The sequence below is a fragment of the Trachinotus anak genome, unplaced genomic scaffold (assembly GCF_046630095.1).
Source record: "Trachinotus anak isolate AG129_WGS33_773 ecotype Australia unplaced genomic scaffold, CSIRO_AGI_Tana_v1 ptg000018l, whole genome shotgun sequence".
In the NCBI taxonomy this organism is placed as follows: domain Eukaryota; kingdom Metazoa; phylum Chordata; class Actinopteri; order Carangiformes; family Carangidae; genus Trachinotus; species Trachinotus anak.
The window spans coordinates 8,820,579-8,839,439 of NW_027273869.1; the positions used below are offsets into that span (position 1 = coordinate 8,820,579).

Here is an 18,861-nt window from a genome sequence, read left to right on the forward strand (position 1 = left end):
GTGTACTATATTTTCCCCTTCCTCAATTTTATATCTCCTGCCTTGCTGTTTTTCTCAGTTTCACCTCATTATTTGTCATGCTTACATTTCTGTCATCTGTCCACATGCATGCACATTTACGCACACGCGCGCACACACACACACACACATCTAATCTTCAGAATTTAATTATATTCTTTGTCCCTCACATTCATTTTCATTCTCTGCTTTCATTTAATGGAATTGATTTTTGACCAAAATAGGCCAAGCATTCCTTTATACACACACACACACACACACGCACTCTCATATTTTCACACATACACAAAGCTCCGTCTGTGCATTCCCTGGATGAACACTTACAAATAATTACAGGCTAGAGGAGTAGATTTGCACCTAATTGCTGATACAAAATTGAAAAACTATTATAGTTATTTTGGACAAAGTGAAAAGCTTTATTGAGTGAACAAGGCATTTCATGCACAAAACACCACCTGACTTACATCAGATAATTGTGAATGGGTGGTGCATTATCGGGTAGAGCCCAGGAATCATTTCCTCCCATTTTCATAGGCACAACAGACGGCATAAACAACTGCAACTTGCACTTACCATTTATTGTTACTCACCATCTCTTCCATTATACTATTGTTTCTTGTACATGTAGACCTTTTAAGCCCATTAGCATTGTTTAGAACACCAGTTAAATGCCTCCCACACACACACACACACACACACACACACACACACACACACACACATACATACACACACACACATACACACATTCACATAATTAAGCCGAGTTGTGTGTGTGTGTGTCTCTCTTCCTTGCAGAGTGTTGCTGAGCATCATGTACCTAATGGTGGAGACCATTAGAGTTCAAACAGAGGACGACCGACCTGAGTGGATAACAGCCAGAGAGGCTTTCAAGAATGAGTTAGGTGTGTGTCATTTAGTATCTTGAAATTACATGAGGTTGTGTCTTCCCAATTATACTCCATCAACCCAATCCAAAAACACTGGCTTTGACCTTTGTCCCCTCAGGTTCACCTCTATACAACGGAGAGCCCTTCGCCCTGCTCCTCTTCACCATGGTGACCAAGTTCTGCAGCATGAATGCCCCACACTTCCCCATGAAGAAAGTCCTGCTGCTGCTCTGGAAGACAATACTGGTTAGTCGATCACAACCAGTCATACATAGATGTATTCCACACCATTCAGTTTCTGTGTGTGAATCTTTATTTGTAAAAATACAACATATCAGACTTTGTCAGGGATTGATTGATAAAGTCCTGCACATTTCCATCACTGTGTGTGATGGAAATGTACACAGCTCTCCAGTCTCACAGGACTATAGCAGCAGTGCTGCAATTTTTTTGCCTACAAATGACACATATTTTAGAGCAGTGACTGGGGCGGGGAACAAGATAAGTGTGAGGGATCACAAGATGATTGATGGGAGTGAAACGAATCAAATCATACAGTATTTCTTCTGCAAAAAAAATTGTCATGCCCTCACTTTTGTCTAATATGTCCTTTTCTCTAGTGAAATACTGGATTGTTTTAGCCTTTCAGATATGTAAAAACTATTTGAGAAAAAAATTTCAAAATGAAAATTACATTGCTTGACATTTTACCTTGTGATCAGGGGACACACATAGACATTATTTCATTTTAGGAGCCACAAACCAAAAAGGTTGTGACCCCACTCTCTAGAGTGCTGTCAGCCAAAGGCAATATTTGATTTCCATTCATTTGAAAATGATGTGTAATATGCTGTATTTAAGCCAGGTACATACAAAATACACAAACCACATACTGGAAGTTCCATTGCATTACATTTCCCACCCTTGTGCTTCTATCAACATGATTCACTCTGCATAAACCTGTTTGTTGTGCTTCTGTCTCCAATCTTCTGTCCAGTTCACCTTGGGGGGTTTCGAGGAGCTCCAGGAGATGAAGGTGCGAGGCCGAGAGCGTCTCAACCTGCCTCCGCTACCGGAGGACAGCATCAAGGTGGTCAGAGCCATGAGAGCAGCCTCGCCCCCAGCTTCCGCCATGGAGCTCATCGAACAGCAGCAGCAGCAGAAGAGGGGCCGCCGCAGCCGCAGGGTACAGCCCCCACACCCCCATCTTCCACACACAAACACATTTTGAGTGTACCAGTAGTGTGACATTTTATAGTCTCTCTTTATGTTTTACTTCCTCTTTGATCAATCAGATAAAAGAGCTTCTCCTCAACTTCACTCACACATATTCATTTAACTTCCACGTATTCAAACAAGGGGACATAAATGCAACATGTTAATATGCATTCATTGAAAACTACATGTAGTCAAAACCAGAGGTGCAAATGTTAGAGCTTTAGTGTCTTCACAGTATTTCTGTAGCCAAAAGACACACACACACCTACCAATGCAGTTTCTTACTTAGTCTCAGTTTTGTGGCAGCTGTTCATTTATCTCAGTAACATAGAAGGCAAATGTGTGTTTGATACCTGTAACCCTACAGTATAACTGATCTGTTCTACTAACATGGCCGTATAAATGCTAACCCAGACTCATTTTTCCATTATTTGCCTTCTTATCGTTGAACAGCTTCATCTGTTTCTGGTAAAGTGGATCTATGCATTTTCCCTCTGTAACTCATGCTCGAACTCTTTGCTGGGTCAGGTTTTCTAGAAGTGCTTTAGTGCCAGCATCATCAGTTTCCTGTTGTAGGTCAGTGACCACAGGTGACCTTGGTGCTATGACGGCCTTGGGAATCCCAGCCCCATGTTTTTTGTAGATCTTTGACAGGACAGGCTCTCTCTCTCTCTCTCTAATTGCCCTGTGGTTTCTCATTGCCCCTCTTCCTTGTGTCCCCACAGAGTGCCTTTGTTGATAGCTTGGAAGGAGACAGTCCCTTTTCCAAGAAGCAGGTCTTTACCCACAAATTCCCTCTTTTCCTTCTGCATTTTCTCTCTGCATTGCGCTGGACTTTTTGCACTCCTCTCCCAATTCCCTGCCACCTTCTTTTTCCTGCCTCTCTTTCTCCTTCTTGTCTTTCTCCCCTCCTTATCTTCCTCCTCCTGTCATTTAACGTCATCCACACCTGATGGGATGCACCAGAACAATTTAACATGTCCTATATTTCACCCTTTTCACATGTTGATTTAATTCTGATCTGTATCTAGAAAGAAATGGATGAGGAATGTGGTTTTGGTGCAGCCTTGCTTTTGCCTTCAATTCCACGTAATTCACTCCATCTTGCATATTTGTTCTCTATTTTTTTCTCTTTTTGTCTATACTTCTCTTTCTTATACTCCTACTTATCTTCCTTCTACACTTGTCTTATTAAATCTTTTTGCCAAGTCTGTTTCCTCCATCCCCACTGACACCTTTTTAAATGTTATTTTTACCCTTATCCTTCATTTCCTCCACTGCTCCTCCACCCTCTCTTATTCCCTTTCCTATTTCTTTCTCTATTTCCTCTTCGTCCTATTGCTGCTCCCACTCTCCTCCTCCTCTTACTCCCTGTCCTCCCACTTCCTCCTTCCTTTCTGTGCTTATTCCATTTCTCCTCTCCTCCCCCTCCTCAACCATCACCCCTTACTAACCATCCCCTCTTCTCCATACCCTCTTTCTTCCTCCTCTCTCCTCCTCCTCTTCCTCCACTGTGGCCTGCTCAGTACGGGGGTGTGGGGTTTGAGAGACAGGGCTGACTTGCTGGCTGTTGTCATTGGCGCTGGAGCGGTCACTATCCACTATCCCATAAAGACAGTCACCTCAGACATCTACAGTAGTAGCATCTCCCCTGTAGTCTCATCACATTGCTACTGGGTTTGGCCTCAAAGATCACCCTGCACTGTAGACTCTGGACTAGGGGTCAATGTCGTTAAAATGCATTCATTGAGGAGGTGAACTGAGATCATCATGAACATAGTTTTACTTCTGCAGGTGTTGTATTTGGGTTTCACTTGACCTCTCTCTTGAATGGATGTCATTGAAAGCAGTTGCCCCCTAACCCTGATAGAAAAACACTAGCTTTACGTCCCACATAGCAGAGAATGGCTTCACCATAGAGAATGGCTCACGACATAGTTTCTCCTCCTCTCTCCCTCCCTTCCTCCTCTCCACCATACACTCACTCTACTCCTCACTTAGTCCAGCATTAGTACTACCACTGACGCACGATACATCAACTGCACTAGCTCAACTAATGTCCAGAACGCTGACTCATGCCTGATGCTTGCACTATTTCCACAGTCATTCATTAGAGAATTTGTTTGAACTGAGATACTGTGTGTGTATGTGTCTGAAAGTGTGTTTCGCACTTGTACTGAAATGGTTGTTTGCAGATAAGAGCTAAATATAATCTTAGCCTTATTAGGCCTTGCTTGCATTTTTTTTTTTTGCCTGTAACTTTTGAAGTGCAATTGTGTGGTAAGTTAAATCAGAAACTTTGCTTGCTGTTGCTGTGGAAAGTTGACTTTTTGTCCCACTTTAGCTGCCATATCTGGAGTTTGGTAACACTGTGGTTCTCAACATGACAGAGGACTTCACAAGACAAAATAAGAGAGAAGATTTGGGGAAAATACAGTTGTTCACTTAGATGTTAGAGTTAGATGAGAAGATTTGTAATCATGTTTGTAGGATAAATATGAAGCTACAACCAGCAGCCGGTTAGCTTAGCATAGCTCAGCTTAGTGTAAACACTAAGAGAAGGGGAAATAACTGAACTGAAATGGCTCTGTCCAAAGGTTGAGAAAAAACACCTACCAACACTTCTATATATAATATGTTAATTAGTAAGCTTTTCGAGGCACCTCCTTTGGAAGATGAGACCAGTGTTTCCTTTCTCAGTTTGCGCCTGTCCTTTGGGATTTATTCACACTGCAAGCCTCATTGCTGTTATTATTTGTTAGGCTGTTCACAGTATGTTTCCATTGTGGCCAAAATGTGATATAACAGAGATAGCTCTCAGTCAGCAGCTTTTTTTTTATACTTTGTCTGCAAGAAACTCACCTGTTTTGTGCATTATTACTGTTGACACACAAATTTGATATTGTATGTATCTAAGTGAGAACCACATATGAAACTGGCACATGTCCAGATTGAAAATGCCAGATGAAATAATAATCTTTTTTTTTTGTCAGTAAAAACACACCAGTGTTACCTAAGGGGAATCAAAATCCTATCTTGGCCAATTAGAGTCTACCTGCAGCCTGACTGTAGCTACATCAAATCCTACTCTGTGTGTGTGTGTGTGTGTGTGTGTGTGTGTGTGTGTGTGTGTGTGTGTGTGTGTGTGTGTGTGTGTGTGTGTGTGTGTATATATATATATATATATATATATATATATATATATATATATATATATATATATATATATATATAATCCATTGTAAAATGAAATGGAATTAGGAAAAACTAGATGTAGACACCAGTATATTATCCATAACTCAAAATAAAACCAGTTCTCTCCTTTAACTTGACCTCTTCAAAATAGTAGACATGGCCTTTTCCTAAAGCATCATTATAGTGATGTTTCAAACTTTCCATGAACTTTAACCTCTGAACATACTGTTATCCCTTGTTTAGTCTGAAAATATATTTTAAGGTGTTAAAATCAATTTACCTGCCTAACTATTCACCATTCTGTCAAATGAAAATACTGACATGTCTTGTTATGTCATTTTATTCTCATTTCCAGAAAATTCAGCCTGACATATGTTTGTTTGTTTTTGTTGTTTTTTTAAAATTCTGGATTAAGACAAAAATTTAGAATAAAGCAGGTTTGAACAATGTGCAAACAAGCATGAGTTAGCATATTGAAGAATTAAAGGTTACATACTGTCTGCTATCAGGTCAAGTATGTGTGGTGGATTTCGATCAAGTCATTACACATATTTACAACTTTGCTGCTGATATTTAAGAAGATTTTAAAATATAGGATGGTGTTAGTTACTCAGTCTCATTCTAACCACCAGTCCTCTCTCTCTCTCCCAGCCCCTGGTCAAACAGGACAGCCTGGACACGTACAACGAGCGGGACCCCTTCAAGAATGACGACGCCCGGGATGAGGAGGAGGATCCTGAGGACACAGACAGTGGCATCGAGGGCGAGGTGGACCCACTGGACCGTGATGTTATCATCCAGCCTCCACCACCACCGCCTCCTCTGAGGCCTCCAACAGAGAGGGTCAACTTCCCCAAAGGCCTCCCCTGGGCCCCTAAAGTCAGGTTAATTGCTCAGTTTTTGTTTCTTATTTAGCTTTTAGCAGCACATAAGAGAAATAAACACCAGTTGACTTTAAAATACTGTTAAAAAGTATATAGACTTTTTTAACAATTAAAGGCTACAGCTATATGCCTGTTCCCAAAGTTTGAAAAGGTACTTTTAAGTGCCCTTTACAGTTTTGTTTCTCTCTTCAGGAAAATTTACAATGTTTATATCCATACACAGGCCTGAAAGTAAGTGTTGCAGCACATAAAATGGCATTACAAACAGCTTATGTGAGACCTTTCGATGAAAAATAATACAGGTATTCATTACTGTGCCTACTAAAAATTAACCCTGCATGACTTTTTATTAGTTTTAGAGCACTTAGCTTTTATTCCACAGAATAAAACCTCCAAATGATGGTTGGCCACTTGCCATTTTGACCACTACAGTTGAGAAAACTTCCCACCCACAGCCAGGATTAACACCATTTGGCTGGCAGCTGGTGTCAGTTTCCCACCCTGATTCTGTGCCACCGTTTGAGTTAAAAGTTAAATATTAAAAAATTATCTCTCGGTTTGCTTTCTTATTATCATCCGGCAATATGCTCTCCATCTGTGTTTTCCAGACAGTGGCCTGTGTGTCTCTCCAGGGTGCTGCTGTCGCTGCTTCTGGGATATAAATAATGCATCTAAGAGAGGACACAAACACTATATAGCACTGCATTTATAATGCATTCGGGATCAGCGAACCTATATTCTGTCTCTCCATGAGTGAACCTTATCATTAAGTGTGTTCATTTCATGTCTTTGGTTCAGAGCACTGCAACATAGGAGCAGTAGGAGGTTCTGTACCCTTCGCACACAGCGTGACTGAGGAGATTTGACAAAGCTTATGCGTGTGTTTGTGTGGGTGTGTGCAGATGAGTGCTCCCTTGAAAACAAGGTGATCAGTTGCTTGTTGGGATGCAGAAATGTAGACGACTATAAAATCTGACTGCAGCCTGTCTGTGTATTCACAGGGAGAAAGACATCGAACACTTCCTAGAAACCAGCAGAAACAAGTTCATCGGCTTCACTCTGGGAAAGTGGGTACCTCATCAGAGACATTAAGTCCTTACAATATTTTTCAAAACCTTTTCTTCTTTCAGTCTGCTGTAACTGTTCGTTGCTTTGTAGTGACACAGAGACCTTGGTGGGCCTGCCCAGACCCATTCATGAGAGTGTCAAGACTCTTAAACAGGTGAGCGGGGAAATTGCTGATGTTTCATCTCATTCTTTCTATATTTTTGACTTATTTGATTTTCACTTGGACTGAACTGATTAGATTTTGGTGGTCAAAGATCAAAGGTTACAGTGCCCGCAACACACAAATTCATACTCATAATTCATAATTATGACACAATTCAACACAAATGTCTAGTAGGATAAAATGATGAAGTGACGACATATCCAACTGGTCAAAGGTCAGCTTCACTGTGACATCATAATGTTCTACAAAAACACCTCTGACCATTATTCAATGCTGTAAATCAGGAAGTTGAGATTGTGACCATATTTCCTGCAGCTTGGCTGGTTGGTGGAGCCATACAACCATGAGGCTGTAATTCTAGTTCTTCTTTGCTGTGGCTTATTATGGTCTCCTAATCAATACTCCTTCACAGCTGAATCCCCTGACACTGGCATCTCACTTAAAAATCCATACCTCTTGTTTAAATAGACTGTGAAGTGTAGCTACACAGAGGAATATCCCTGTTGTTGTCAGTTAGCAATGCTACTTAACCTCGTCTTTTATTAACAGTAATTTGTGTTGTTTTTCCTCTTCAGCACAAATATGTCTCTATTGCTGAAGTCCAGATCAAGAGGGAGGAGGAGCTACAGCAGTGTCCAATGACGCTGGTCAGTAATCTTACCGACCATATATATTTCTTTTTAATGTTTTATCTGAGAGTAAAGAAACGGATGCTGTTTAATCAGACTAGAAAAACTGCTGTTTTGTTTGTGTCTGAAATATCATGTGTGTTGTGTTGTACAGGGTGAGGAGGAGGTGGAGGAGACGCCAACAGAGATGCTGTACCTGGGCATGCTTCCTAACCTTTCCCAGTATGTGGTGAGTAGCTTGGAATACGGCACAGAACGTCTGGCGTTGCTGCTCTTTATTTGATAAGAACAGCATATGAATTTTTTTTATAATGTGGAAACACACTGCATCACACTTCTCTGCTAGAAAACGTGTTTTATCCATCAAAACAGTGTAAATTTGCAGAAACATCAAATCAAACTTTAATCAAATGTGGGAATTTCAATTAAGTTGGACATGGGTCTTGAAAAGTTTAGGAATGTCTGTTTAATGTTGTTTTTAGATGTACACAGACTGTGTATTTTTTGTAGCTGTGAACCTTCATGTGGAAACAAAGTCATGATTAGATGTATCGAGGAGCACCATATTTTACCTAGCCCTACAATCAGACAGAATTACCATTTCATTTAGCATATTATTGTACTTAATTATACATACTGGAAATACTTTTTGACTCACTGAAAAAGTTTTATGTGTGGGAAGCAATTTAGAGGTCTTGAACTAAGCTAGATTTGACCTGTTGTATGACAATGCATGTTTTGAACTGTAACTAGCTGTAATGTTTTGCATTGTTTTTTTTTCTGCGTCAGATCGCCCTCCTGAAGCTCCTTCTGGCTGCAGCTCCCACCTCCAAAGCCAAAACTGACTCCATCAACATCCTGGCTGATGTGCTGCCTGAGGAGATGCCGTAAGTACTGTTGAAAGACGGCTGCGTTGCTTAAAGCTGCAGACATCTAGAGCCGCAAACAGGACGCTGTATGCTGTCAGTGTCATCACCATTTAGTGGTGTTTGTTGAGCATCTTCACACTGAAGCTACACGTTCACAAACATTTTTCCGGGCTGATGAAATACTCGCAGAAATACACTTACTGCAGATTCTTTTTGGTCTGCAGGAGGGCCCAGTTTTAGAGCAGCTGACACTGACAGTTTCCGTGTTGAGAAAAGAATAAAAACCACCAACTCAAAAAATTCACAGCCCTGTCTGACATTGTCATGACTGAAATTCATACAGTCTGGTTTGAAATTGTGCACTAGCTGGAAAAACCTCAGCTGCATCAGATGCAGCAACAGACTAATCGAAACATCTGCTGTTTTCAGTCTGTCTCTTAAAGCTTTTTTTTTTTTCTCTTATCGAGTCAAAGCTGTATTATTACAGACTTGAAGGTCTTACAGTGTGTGTGTGTGTGTGTGTGTGTGTGTGTCCTCCAGTATCACGGTCCTTCAGAGCATGAAGCTGGGAATTGACGTGAACCGTCACAAGGAAATCATCGTCAAGGCCATCTCTGCTCTGCTGCTGCTGCTCCTCAAACACTTCAAACTCAACCATATCTATCAGGTTACACACACACACACACACACACACACACACACACACACACACACACACACACAGACACCTCCAGTCCTCCATCCTACAGGCACTTCACATTACCATCTTTCTCTCCTCTTTCATTTTTCTTCTCTTTATCCATCTTGCCTCCACCCAGCGTACACATACACTAATATCCATGCACCTCCCCCACTATCCGCCACCTGATTATCCGGTCAAGCGTGCCATTACTTTCATCCTCCACACCTCCCCCCACCTTTGGACCTCCACCCTCTTCCTCACACCTCACAAACCTGCATCAGCCGTATAGACTCTCAGTTGAAGCTCTGTGACTACAGGAAACGGAGAGGGATTGAAGGAGAGCGTGTGGTCTAAAATCTGCTCTTTTTCTGAATAGGATTTGGCCTGATTTCAAGTGCTCAATATCTTTTTTTAATTTCTACTATCAGCCGTTCTTTGGTTCAGTAGGATAGGGATATTTTCTATTGCTAGAAAGGGACATTCCTTCACACTGTTTGAATTAGCTTCCCTTTACAGTTATTGTGGTAGCGCCCTCTGCTGCCACAACAGGACACATCGAGTCATATTGATTAGTCTTGTACATCATTTAACCACTAAACACATACATTGTATTATAAAAACTGATTTCAAGGACAAACTAGTTAGTTAGGAGTCAGTGAGTGCAGAAAATAAGGCTAAATATAGCACATTTTAAACAACCACAGTCAATTAAATACTGAAATATGAGCTCATGATCAGCAGCAGAATCGTTTTTAATCTTCTTGGATGAGGTAAAGGATTTTATATCGCTGCCACATGAGGATAATAATCCCCTGGTTCTTGACCTTTTCCTCGCAAAGGAAACTCATCAATGATACAGGATTATTGGCTAAAGGATTTTTTTTTTTTCCTCTTATTTCTAGAAATATGGATTTTCCCTCCCAGGGTTTATCCCATCGACATCATCATCTGTCAGTCCTTTATTGTGTCTTTTACAGCATCTAAAAAGTGCTGTGTGACTATGAACTAAGTAAAATTATTTTTTTATAAGACCAAAGGATCAAATCAGGCATGTGAGCATTCAAATAAAGAGTTACATTTTTAGTCGTTGCTCTTTTCCAGGCTGTCAAACTCTCTTAACTCTTCACACTGCCGCCTCCTCTATTCCTGCAGTTTGAGATTGTCTCCCAGCACCTGGTGTTTGCCAACTGTATCCCACTCATCCTCAAGTTCTTCAACCAGAACATCATGTCCTACATCAGTGCCAAAAACAGGTAAGATCCTTTTCTCTTGGACTTAAAGCACCACATATCTTGTTCTTCTATTTAAAAGTTACAGCTGAGCTCTAGGGTTAGGGTTAGCACAAAACTATGTATAAATTGCTGTCCTCTTTGTTAATCTCACTGTGTCTCACCAACAAGGTCACACTGCCGTATGCTCCTATTCCCACCGACAGCAGTCTACACTGAGTGGATGAAAATATGTCAAACTGAAGCAGTTTAAAAATTCTCAAAGCAAAAATTTGACGCCTTGTTTTTGACAGTACAAAACAGGTAAGCCGGTGGTATGGGTGTGACTCTCAGGAAGCGGCACAGATGGCTTCACAGCAATGCAATCCCAGGATAAAAAAAAGAAAATGACAGAAAGAAATTAAATGACAGGAGACCCTGTCTGCAGGTGACAGGATCCAGTCGGGCTGTTTAGCTTGTGTGATGGCTCTAAAACTGGACTGATAGACTGGACTGTATGAAATATGAATATATATAAAATTGGGGCAGCAGTGAACTACCCAAAATGCTCTATCACAGCTTTTGCAGTTCAAGATTATTTGAAAAATTAATCAAGGAAAATAGGAGGGTTCAAGTGTTGTGACAGTGTATAAAGTGATGAGCTGATCTGGAACGTGTGTTTGTGTGTGTTTTCTTTGCAGTATCTGTGTGCTGGACTTTCCGCACTGTGTGGTCCATGAGATGCCTGAGCTCACAGCTGAGAGCTTAGTGAGTCAAAACACCTGATTGATCCTTACTGTATGAAGTAAGCACTGTATCAAGTAGGAATGGAGCTCGACCTCGCTTTATATGCGCATGTCCGTGTGTGTGTTTTCAGGAAGCAGGAGACAGCAACCAATTCTGCTGGAGGAACCTGTTCTCTTGTATCAACCTGCTGAGAATCCTGAACAAGCTGACCAAGTGGAAACACTCAAGGACCATGGTGAGTAATCCTGAATCACAGCAAAGCCGTGTAGCACTGGGGTGAAATTTTCCACTTGCTCCACTATAAAAATGATCAAATTTTAATTCTTAAAATCTTGTTTTTTTACACTGTTATATGTTAATTTCAACTCTGCAAAATCCAAGTGAATCATATACTTTATCTTCTCCAAAAAATATGCAGGGTTCTATTACATTTGGATTAAGAAATGAGATTTTAAAACTAATATTAAACTGAATCTCCTAATGAACTGGACACAGGACCGGATCTACCATCTGCATGTCCCATCAGCATCTGACTGCAAACTAAGGGACTCAGCAGGGAATAAGTTGTTCCATTATGAGATGGCACTAAGGTTATTTTAGCTCAAATACAGATCAGTGAAGAGAAAAACTAATGAGGGCTGCAAACCCCCCCCCCCCCTTGATTCCCAATTCCTTACCAGATGCTGGTGGTGTTCAAGTCTGCCCCCATCCTGAAGAGAGCCCTGAAGGTGAAACAGGCCATGATGCAGCTCTACGTTCTCAAGCTGCTTAAGATCCAGACCAAGTACCTGGGCCGCCAGTGGAGGAAGAGCAACATGAAGACCATGTCGGCCATCTACCAGAAAGTCCGCCACAGGCTCAACGACGACTGGGCCTATGGAAATGGTGAAGAACAACCTGCCGAACCAGAGTCATGAGCTGTTTAAACTGTTCACTTTGAGTTAAGCTGAGCTAATAAAGAACTGTTCTGGCACTGTAGAGATGATGATTCACATCCAGAATGAGTCAGTTTAGTGCCAGGCTGGCCACACTTTATTACAAATTATGTGTTTAATTTTTCTTTGCATAAGTTTGGATTGGGGACTTTTTGTGCATTAAGGACATTTACTGATTTAATATCCACAGCAGCTTTATTTTTCTCCCTTAACAGAAATTTTATCATTTGAATACTGAGAAATGAAAAAGGGGACATAGTAAATATTAAAATGATAAATAAACAAGAACAATTCATACATAAACACATTTAGGATAGGTTTGTTTTGGTTAGGTTTTATTAAAAAGTAAACAAAAGGGGGAAAAAAGCATTTTAGTATTATACAATTTAAAGAGTAAAGTATATAAAGAAAGCTGGTTTGCAAAACTTTCTTTATATGCTTGATATTTTTATCTTCCACCACCAGTAAGGTGATTAAACATGTGTTTCATCAAGTGCAGCTTCACGAAAAAATACTGTGAAAGACTTTGATAGTCCTCAGGAATGTTAGATCTCACAACAGGTTGAGGGATAATCTGGCCCTTATTTGTCATTCTCCAAGAGCCATAACTCAAATTATCCTCTCAGGTCTTCATAAATGAAGCGGTCACAGCAATAATTGGTCCCAGCAGTCCTCCTCCACATTTCAGGTTACTACATGCTAATTGGGTAATTAATGGTGGATGTGTACATGCGTGTTTATGAATCTGTCTGAATGGTTATTGTACATTTGTGTGTGTGTGTGAGTGTGTGTGTGAAATACAATGCTCCAACAGCCACTGGCAAGCAGACTTGCGTTGCCATAGCAACAGAGAAAGGGGGACTTTTCAGGGTCACAGTCCCTTGCAGGAGAGCAAGCGATCTGTCACCATGAGTGTTAGAGAGAATAGATGGGTGGGAGTAAAGAGAGGGAGAGGATAAGGGGGAGAAATGATAGGAGATGGAAGGTATTTTGGGTTTTGCGTTATTGCTGAGAAAAATAAGTATTTTTACATTCATAATATGAGGTGAAATGCATAAGTGTGAACATTCAAGCATATATATGAAAAAAAAGTGTCTTTGAGATTGATTAAATGGTCCCTCCTCTCGTCCCAGATATCGATGCTCGGCCTTGGGACTTCCAGGCGGAGGAGTGCGCCCTGCGTGAGAGCATCGAGAAGTTCAACAGCCGCCGCTACGACAAGAACAAGAATGGAGACTTCATGCCTGTGGACAACTGCCTGCAGAGCGTGCTGGGCCAGCGCGTGGACCTGCCCGAGGACTTCCACTACAGCTACGAGATGTGGCTGGAGAGAGAGGTGTTCTCCCAGCCGATCCAGTGGGAGGGGCTGCTGCAGAATCCGTGATGGAGGGGAGGGAGAGGGTTGAGGATGGGGAGGGTGGGGAGGGCGTGGTAGTGAAGAGGTCACATGTGAGCTTGGGGGGGCTTTAGGGTGTGGCATTACAGCAAGAATGGGATCGGACGAGAACAGGAGGAAGGAACGGAAGGGGGGAGGCTGAAGGAAAAAACGAGACTGGAGAAGTCACCTCCCAGGTCATGCAGTGACACAAATCGATGCCACACACACACACACACACACACACGCGTTTGATGCTAACATGTGCCTATGACTACTGTGAACACACATGGACGTGACAGGCAGGAACAGAGGTAGCAGTTCATAAGAAACATCTTGTATCACTGTAGCAGGAGACTGTTTTGGCCAGTTATACTGCCCCCCCCATGTTACACAACAACACAAAAGGTCAGTTTATAGTGTATGTCCCCCCCCTTTATAACATGTTGGTGCTTTTTGACTCTGTAGTGATGTTTTCCAATTTATTTGTATCAGTGTGTGTAGTTAAACATTTTGATATGTGATTTTTTTTTTTTTTTTTTGAAAGATGTAAATTTAAATGATTTCTAATCAGTTAATGCCTTTTTTTATTTTGTCACATTTACTACAAGAGTTTGGGTTGTAGTTTGTCTGTGATGGATTTGAAAGTTTTTATGTGTTTTCTAGAAAAAAAAGTCCTTTTGGAAGCAAACCACAGGGTCATTCTGATCGTCCAGATGTTGGAGGTTGGAGCTATTTAATCCAAAAAAAAAAGGCACCAAAAAAAAGAAATATACCAGCTCTAAGTGTATGGTTTGTTTGTGGATGTTTTAAGTATGTATGCACAGAAAGAAAAAACTGGTTATCAAAAAATGCGTAAATGTGGAGAGGATGGTTTTTGGAGCACAAAACAAACAGCATCTGCTTGAAGAAACTGCATTCTGATTTGATCTCTTTTAAAACAAAATTCACCTTATAACAGAATCCTTGTTATTCCAGAAAATATCAGTATCTTTGTTCTCAGATCTGTAGTCGCTGATATCGTCTAGGATTTATTCATATACACGATTTGAACTTCAGAATAGAAAGACTTCTGTACGCAGGTTCATTTTGACTCCCTGCTTCAACCCGCTGACACGTTCTCCATCTGCCAGACAACAGCACAACACGTAAAGCACTGAGCTTCCCGGTGGCGGCCTTGGTGAGCACTTTGCCACGCTTGCTTGGAAGAACATGTTGTCACTAAAATGGTGCTGTTTTTTCTAGTTCGTCTTCAGCTGAACCTTCCCGTTCCTTTACCTGCGACTACCTACTACCTGAGTTGTGAAGTGTTTCTTGGAAATGTCTCTACTGAAGCACACAAAGAAGCACAGAGGACAAAAAAAAAGCATGGTCACCTCATTTTCATATCACTGGTTCAGATTGTTATCGACTCACCTTGCGGGGCCAAGAGCCGTCCTGTATTATCTTTGTATAGGCCAATAATTTTGACACTCAGTCTTGTGCTTCGCTGTGGGGATGTGCATGGCCACTGTTTTGTTTTGAGTGCCTGTTCACACTCTAATATGGTATTTGGAATGGCTTTTTTTGTCTACTGATGTTTCCAGCACAATTAGAAGATGTACTTTTTTATCTTAAAGTCACAGTGTTCTGCTCTACAAGGGATTTTATTTATTTTTTCTTCTTCAGGAAGGTGAAATGTTTAAAGATATTATCGTATACTTTATAGATTCTCAGGTTTATGGAGATAATATATTGCAAGAGTTTTAAAAGCTTCCTTCCCGTCATCTAGCTCATTATCTGTAGTGGTGAATACACATTTATCATCACATTCTTATACTAAAATAACACCTGAAGCACTAAACATTTCCTGCATAGACTGCACATCACTGTCTAAACACAAAAACTGATTGTGAGTTAGAATTTATGTCAGTTGCATTTAATGTTCAGATGTATTTTTGGTATCTTGTGCCAAATTTGAGTGCCATTTTCTATTTTTATTTCATTGTTGTTGCCTCCATGATCATATTTAAGGTTTTTCATTCAAATCACCACTAAGGGTTTGCAATACTGAAATGTTCTTTTCTACCTGAAAATTGTACAATCAATGAAAATTGTTGTTCTTGTATCTGGTACAGTAGTTTACCAGAAGTGTTTAGCATTATATGGATGTTACTACAGTATATATGTGTTTTTGTTACACACATTTCCATATCTGTATAGTATAGATAAATACTCAATACTGAATTTGTTCAGGGGTATGTGCAATTACAGATCCATAGAGGCATTATTAAATAGAATGAAAAATTACAATATCAGAGTTGCTTATTAAACAATGTTGAACAATTGTGATTGTGAAGTAATTATTCATTAGCTGAGGGAGTTGTGCAGGGCAACAGTGGGTGGAGAGCTGGTTCACACACACTCAAACACTGAAGGTCAAACTGACCGTCACATCACACACTTCCTCTGGCCAATGTTCCAACAGCTCGGGTACAGCTGTTGTGGATGTGGATGTGGATGTGAGCATATGCCCCTCAGCGCTTGGCTGGTGGTGTACTAATGTAGAACTGACCTGCACCCGTCCTTCACCCTCATAGAATCATGATACGGTATAATTTAGAAATGATAAATGTCAGGGGGTTTACGAATCTTAAAGCAAGTTAACAAAAATTGTATAATAAAGTAACTGGTAGAAAACCTACATTAATATTCCTGGATTTATTTTAGAGTCATGTAGCTTGTAATGCACCTCTCCTCTCATGGCTGCATAAAGTTATGGAGACAAAATGCCAGAGAAAATAACCCCCGTGTGATATTTCCCAAGTGAAATGAAGCTCACACAAAGAGACACTTGCTGTGTTGGAGCACCGCCACCAGGAAGGCAGGAGATAGAGCGGAGAGTGACTCAGAGCCAGAAACATGACTCACTGATATTCAACCACCAATACGCAGACATACAAGGATGTGTTGAGCAGTAACACAGGTTTATCTGTCAGCATTTAGTACAGTGTATTTATCACATGCAAAGAAGGAATTGCGTTGAATACAATACCCCGAAAAAATCTTCTCTTATACACTTCAATAAGATGTAGGATATGCAGTATGATACAATGCTTTGTAAGCCACAGTACTATAATGTTGGTTTTGCAGAAATGTTGAGCTGCATTTTCAGACCCAGTGCTGCTTTGCCATGAAACTCTCCCGTCCAAGCCACTCCTTGTGTGTTAGTGAAAGCCCCTTCTCCCTCCAACCTAGAAATCATACATCAGGTAAGACAAATAAAGTCTTATATTTGGTGTAAGTGTGCAGCCAAAACTAAAAAAAAAAAGTTTTTTGTTGAGTTTTAATATTTGCCAGAAGAAAAGAAATTCATAAACTGTGTGCAACATCAGAAAAATGTTGTTATCTCTGTCATAACATTTAATCTTGTCTCACAGCACAGGACATGTGTCATATTAAGGTGGCCCAAACTAGGGCTGCCACTAATGACAACTGTGATTATCAATTACTCCACTGATTATTTTTCTTGATAAATAATCAAAAATAGTGAAAAATACCCCAAAATGATTGATTTACTACCACATAACACAAAGAAGAAAAGTAAATATGCACAACTGAGAAGCTCAAGCTATTGAACTTTTGGCATATTTGCTTCACAAGACTAACTAAAAATCTATTATCAAAACAGTCGCTTATTAATTATCTGTCAACTAATCGATTCATTGACTAATGTACAGCAGTCCTGAGCCTTTCTGCTGCTGCTGTATTCTGGTCATAAAAGAGGGGTACTCTGAAACACTGCACATAAAAAAAGCAAAATAGCTCTCAACTACAGTATATGAAGCATCCTACTGGGCTCAGCTCTTTTCAGAAAACATTAAAATAAGTGCCTAAAATGGATTGCTTTTTACCTGTTCTTGTGAAAGGGGCCTTTGTAAGTAGAACCATCTGGGAAGGTATATGTTCCTGTGCCATGGTACATGTTTTCTTTGAATTCTCCTTCATATAGTGCTCCAGAGGGATGCTGCAAGGTCCCTCTGCCATGCATCTGGGAGAAGGAACAGAGGGAGACACTGAACAATAATGACAAACTACAAGGAAAATAAAACCCTCCAGGCTTTAGTCACTGACTTCAGATGAGTATTTAGACATATAGCTATGCATACCTTGTCGTCATGCCACTCTCCAGTGTATATGATCCCATTTACTGAGGTGTGTTTACCAATGCCACTCCTCATCAGTGCTCCAGATGCAGACCTGCTGAACTCCCCCTCTGTGGGCGGAAGAGAAGTTGACACAGACCTGATGTGATGTGTAATGTCAGGTGTAATCAGTTACCACTCACCATATCTGTCCCCATTTGGAAAAACGTATGTTGCCCTTATAGGTTGTTCCCCTGCAAACAAACAGAAGTATTTTCCTCAAGGTGAATATGCAATTTTTTTTTTTTTTTCCAGGTATACAACTTGGATACTTACCATGAAAATTTAAAGAATCGCTTTCCTTGTTGTCTGAAAATGAAAATGAAACAAATTTAGATAGCAGATAGGAAAGACAGAAGGAGGTGTGTGTGTGTGTGTGTGTGTGTGTGTGTGTGTGTGTGTGTGTGTGTGTGTGTGTGTGTGCTGGGGTGTTAGAAATCAAATCTTCATAATCACACCCCACCAGACATCCGTGACAGCTTCCCCCAGCTGGCAGATGGCTGTCAGAACCGACAGGAAACGCTGTGTACCGGCCAATTTCTGTGGTGTGAAAAGTAAAACAACTAAATAAAAAGTTGTGGGAAGGATACTGGCTAATTGTATGCCATTCTCGTTCACTCGTTTGTCCTAAAAATAACAATTTCTGTCTGAAGTAAGCACTCGGCTGTATGTGTTGTACGAGCTGGCCGACGCAAACTGCCGTTACCATGGTTACAAATTTGGTGCAGCCTTACCTTTTTTTTTTTTTTTTTTTTTTTATTATTTTTTTAACAGCGTCACTAATTATAATTATCAG

General features: G+C 40.6%; 2 protein-coding genes across 4 annotated transcripts in view; one reads left to right on the plus strand and one right to left on the minus strand.

Moving 5' to 3' along the window:
* strip2 (striatin interacting protein 2) overlaps nt 1-16,564 on the plus strand; it is a 28,717-nt gene extending 12,153 nt beyond the window's left edge. For 2 of the 3 annotated variants that reach the window (XM_071501827.1, XM_071501829.1), the window contains exons 7-22: nt 817-923; nt 1,027-1,154; nt 1,906-2,094; nt 2,852-2,902; nt 5,973-6,205; nt 7,207-7,272; nt 7,364-7,427; nt 8,012-8,083; nt 8,220-8,294; nt 8,855-8,952; nt 9,475-9,601; nt 10,769-10,869; nt 11,526-11,592; nt 11,702-11,806; nt 12,252-12,456; nt 13,640-16,564. In XM_071501827.1, the coding sequence (XP_071357928.1) occupies nt 817-923; nt 1,027-1,154; nt 1,906-2,094; nt 2,852-2,902; nt 5,973-6,205; nt 7,207-7,272; nt 7,364-7,427; nt 8,012-8,083; nt 8,220-8,294; nt 8,855-8,952; nt 9,475-9,601; nt 10,769-10,869; nt 11,526-11,592; nt 11,702-11,806; nt 12,252-12,456; nt 13,640-13,890 (1,939 nt within the window). In that variant the 3' untranslated portion in view covers nt 13,891-16,564. The remainder of the gene's footprint in view (nt 1-816; nt 924-1,026; nt 1,155-1,905; nt 2,095-2,851; nt 2,903-5,972; nt 6,206-7,206; nt 7,273-7,363; nt 7,428-8,011; nt 8,084-8,219; nt 8,295-8,854; nt 8,953-9,474; nt 9,602-10,768; nt 10,870-11,525; nt 11,593-11,701; nt 11,807-12,251; nt 12,457-13,639) is intronic. The other variant, XM_071501828.1, reaches the window with a different exon arrangement.
* Nucleotides 16,565-16,828: 264 nt separating this feature from the next.
* Nucleotides 16,829-18,778, minus strand: morn2 (MORN repeat containing 2). Its single transcript, XM_071501830.1, has 6 exons — nt 18,529-18,778; nt 18,342-18,374; nt 18,209-18,259; nt 18,030-18,136; nt 17,775-17,911; nt 16,829-17,114 (listed from the first exon to the last, which is right to left on the minus strand). The coding sequence occupies exons 1-6, from the start codon at nt 18,533-18,535 to the stop codon at nt 16,994-16,996; spliced, it is 456 nt and encodes a 151-aa protein (XP_071357931.1). The 5' UTR covers nt 18,536-18,778; the 3' UTR covers nt 16,829-16,993.
* Nucleotides 18,779-18,861: the final 83 nt, after the last annotated feature.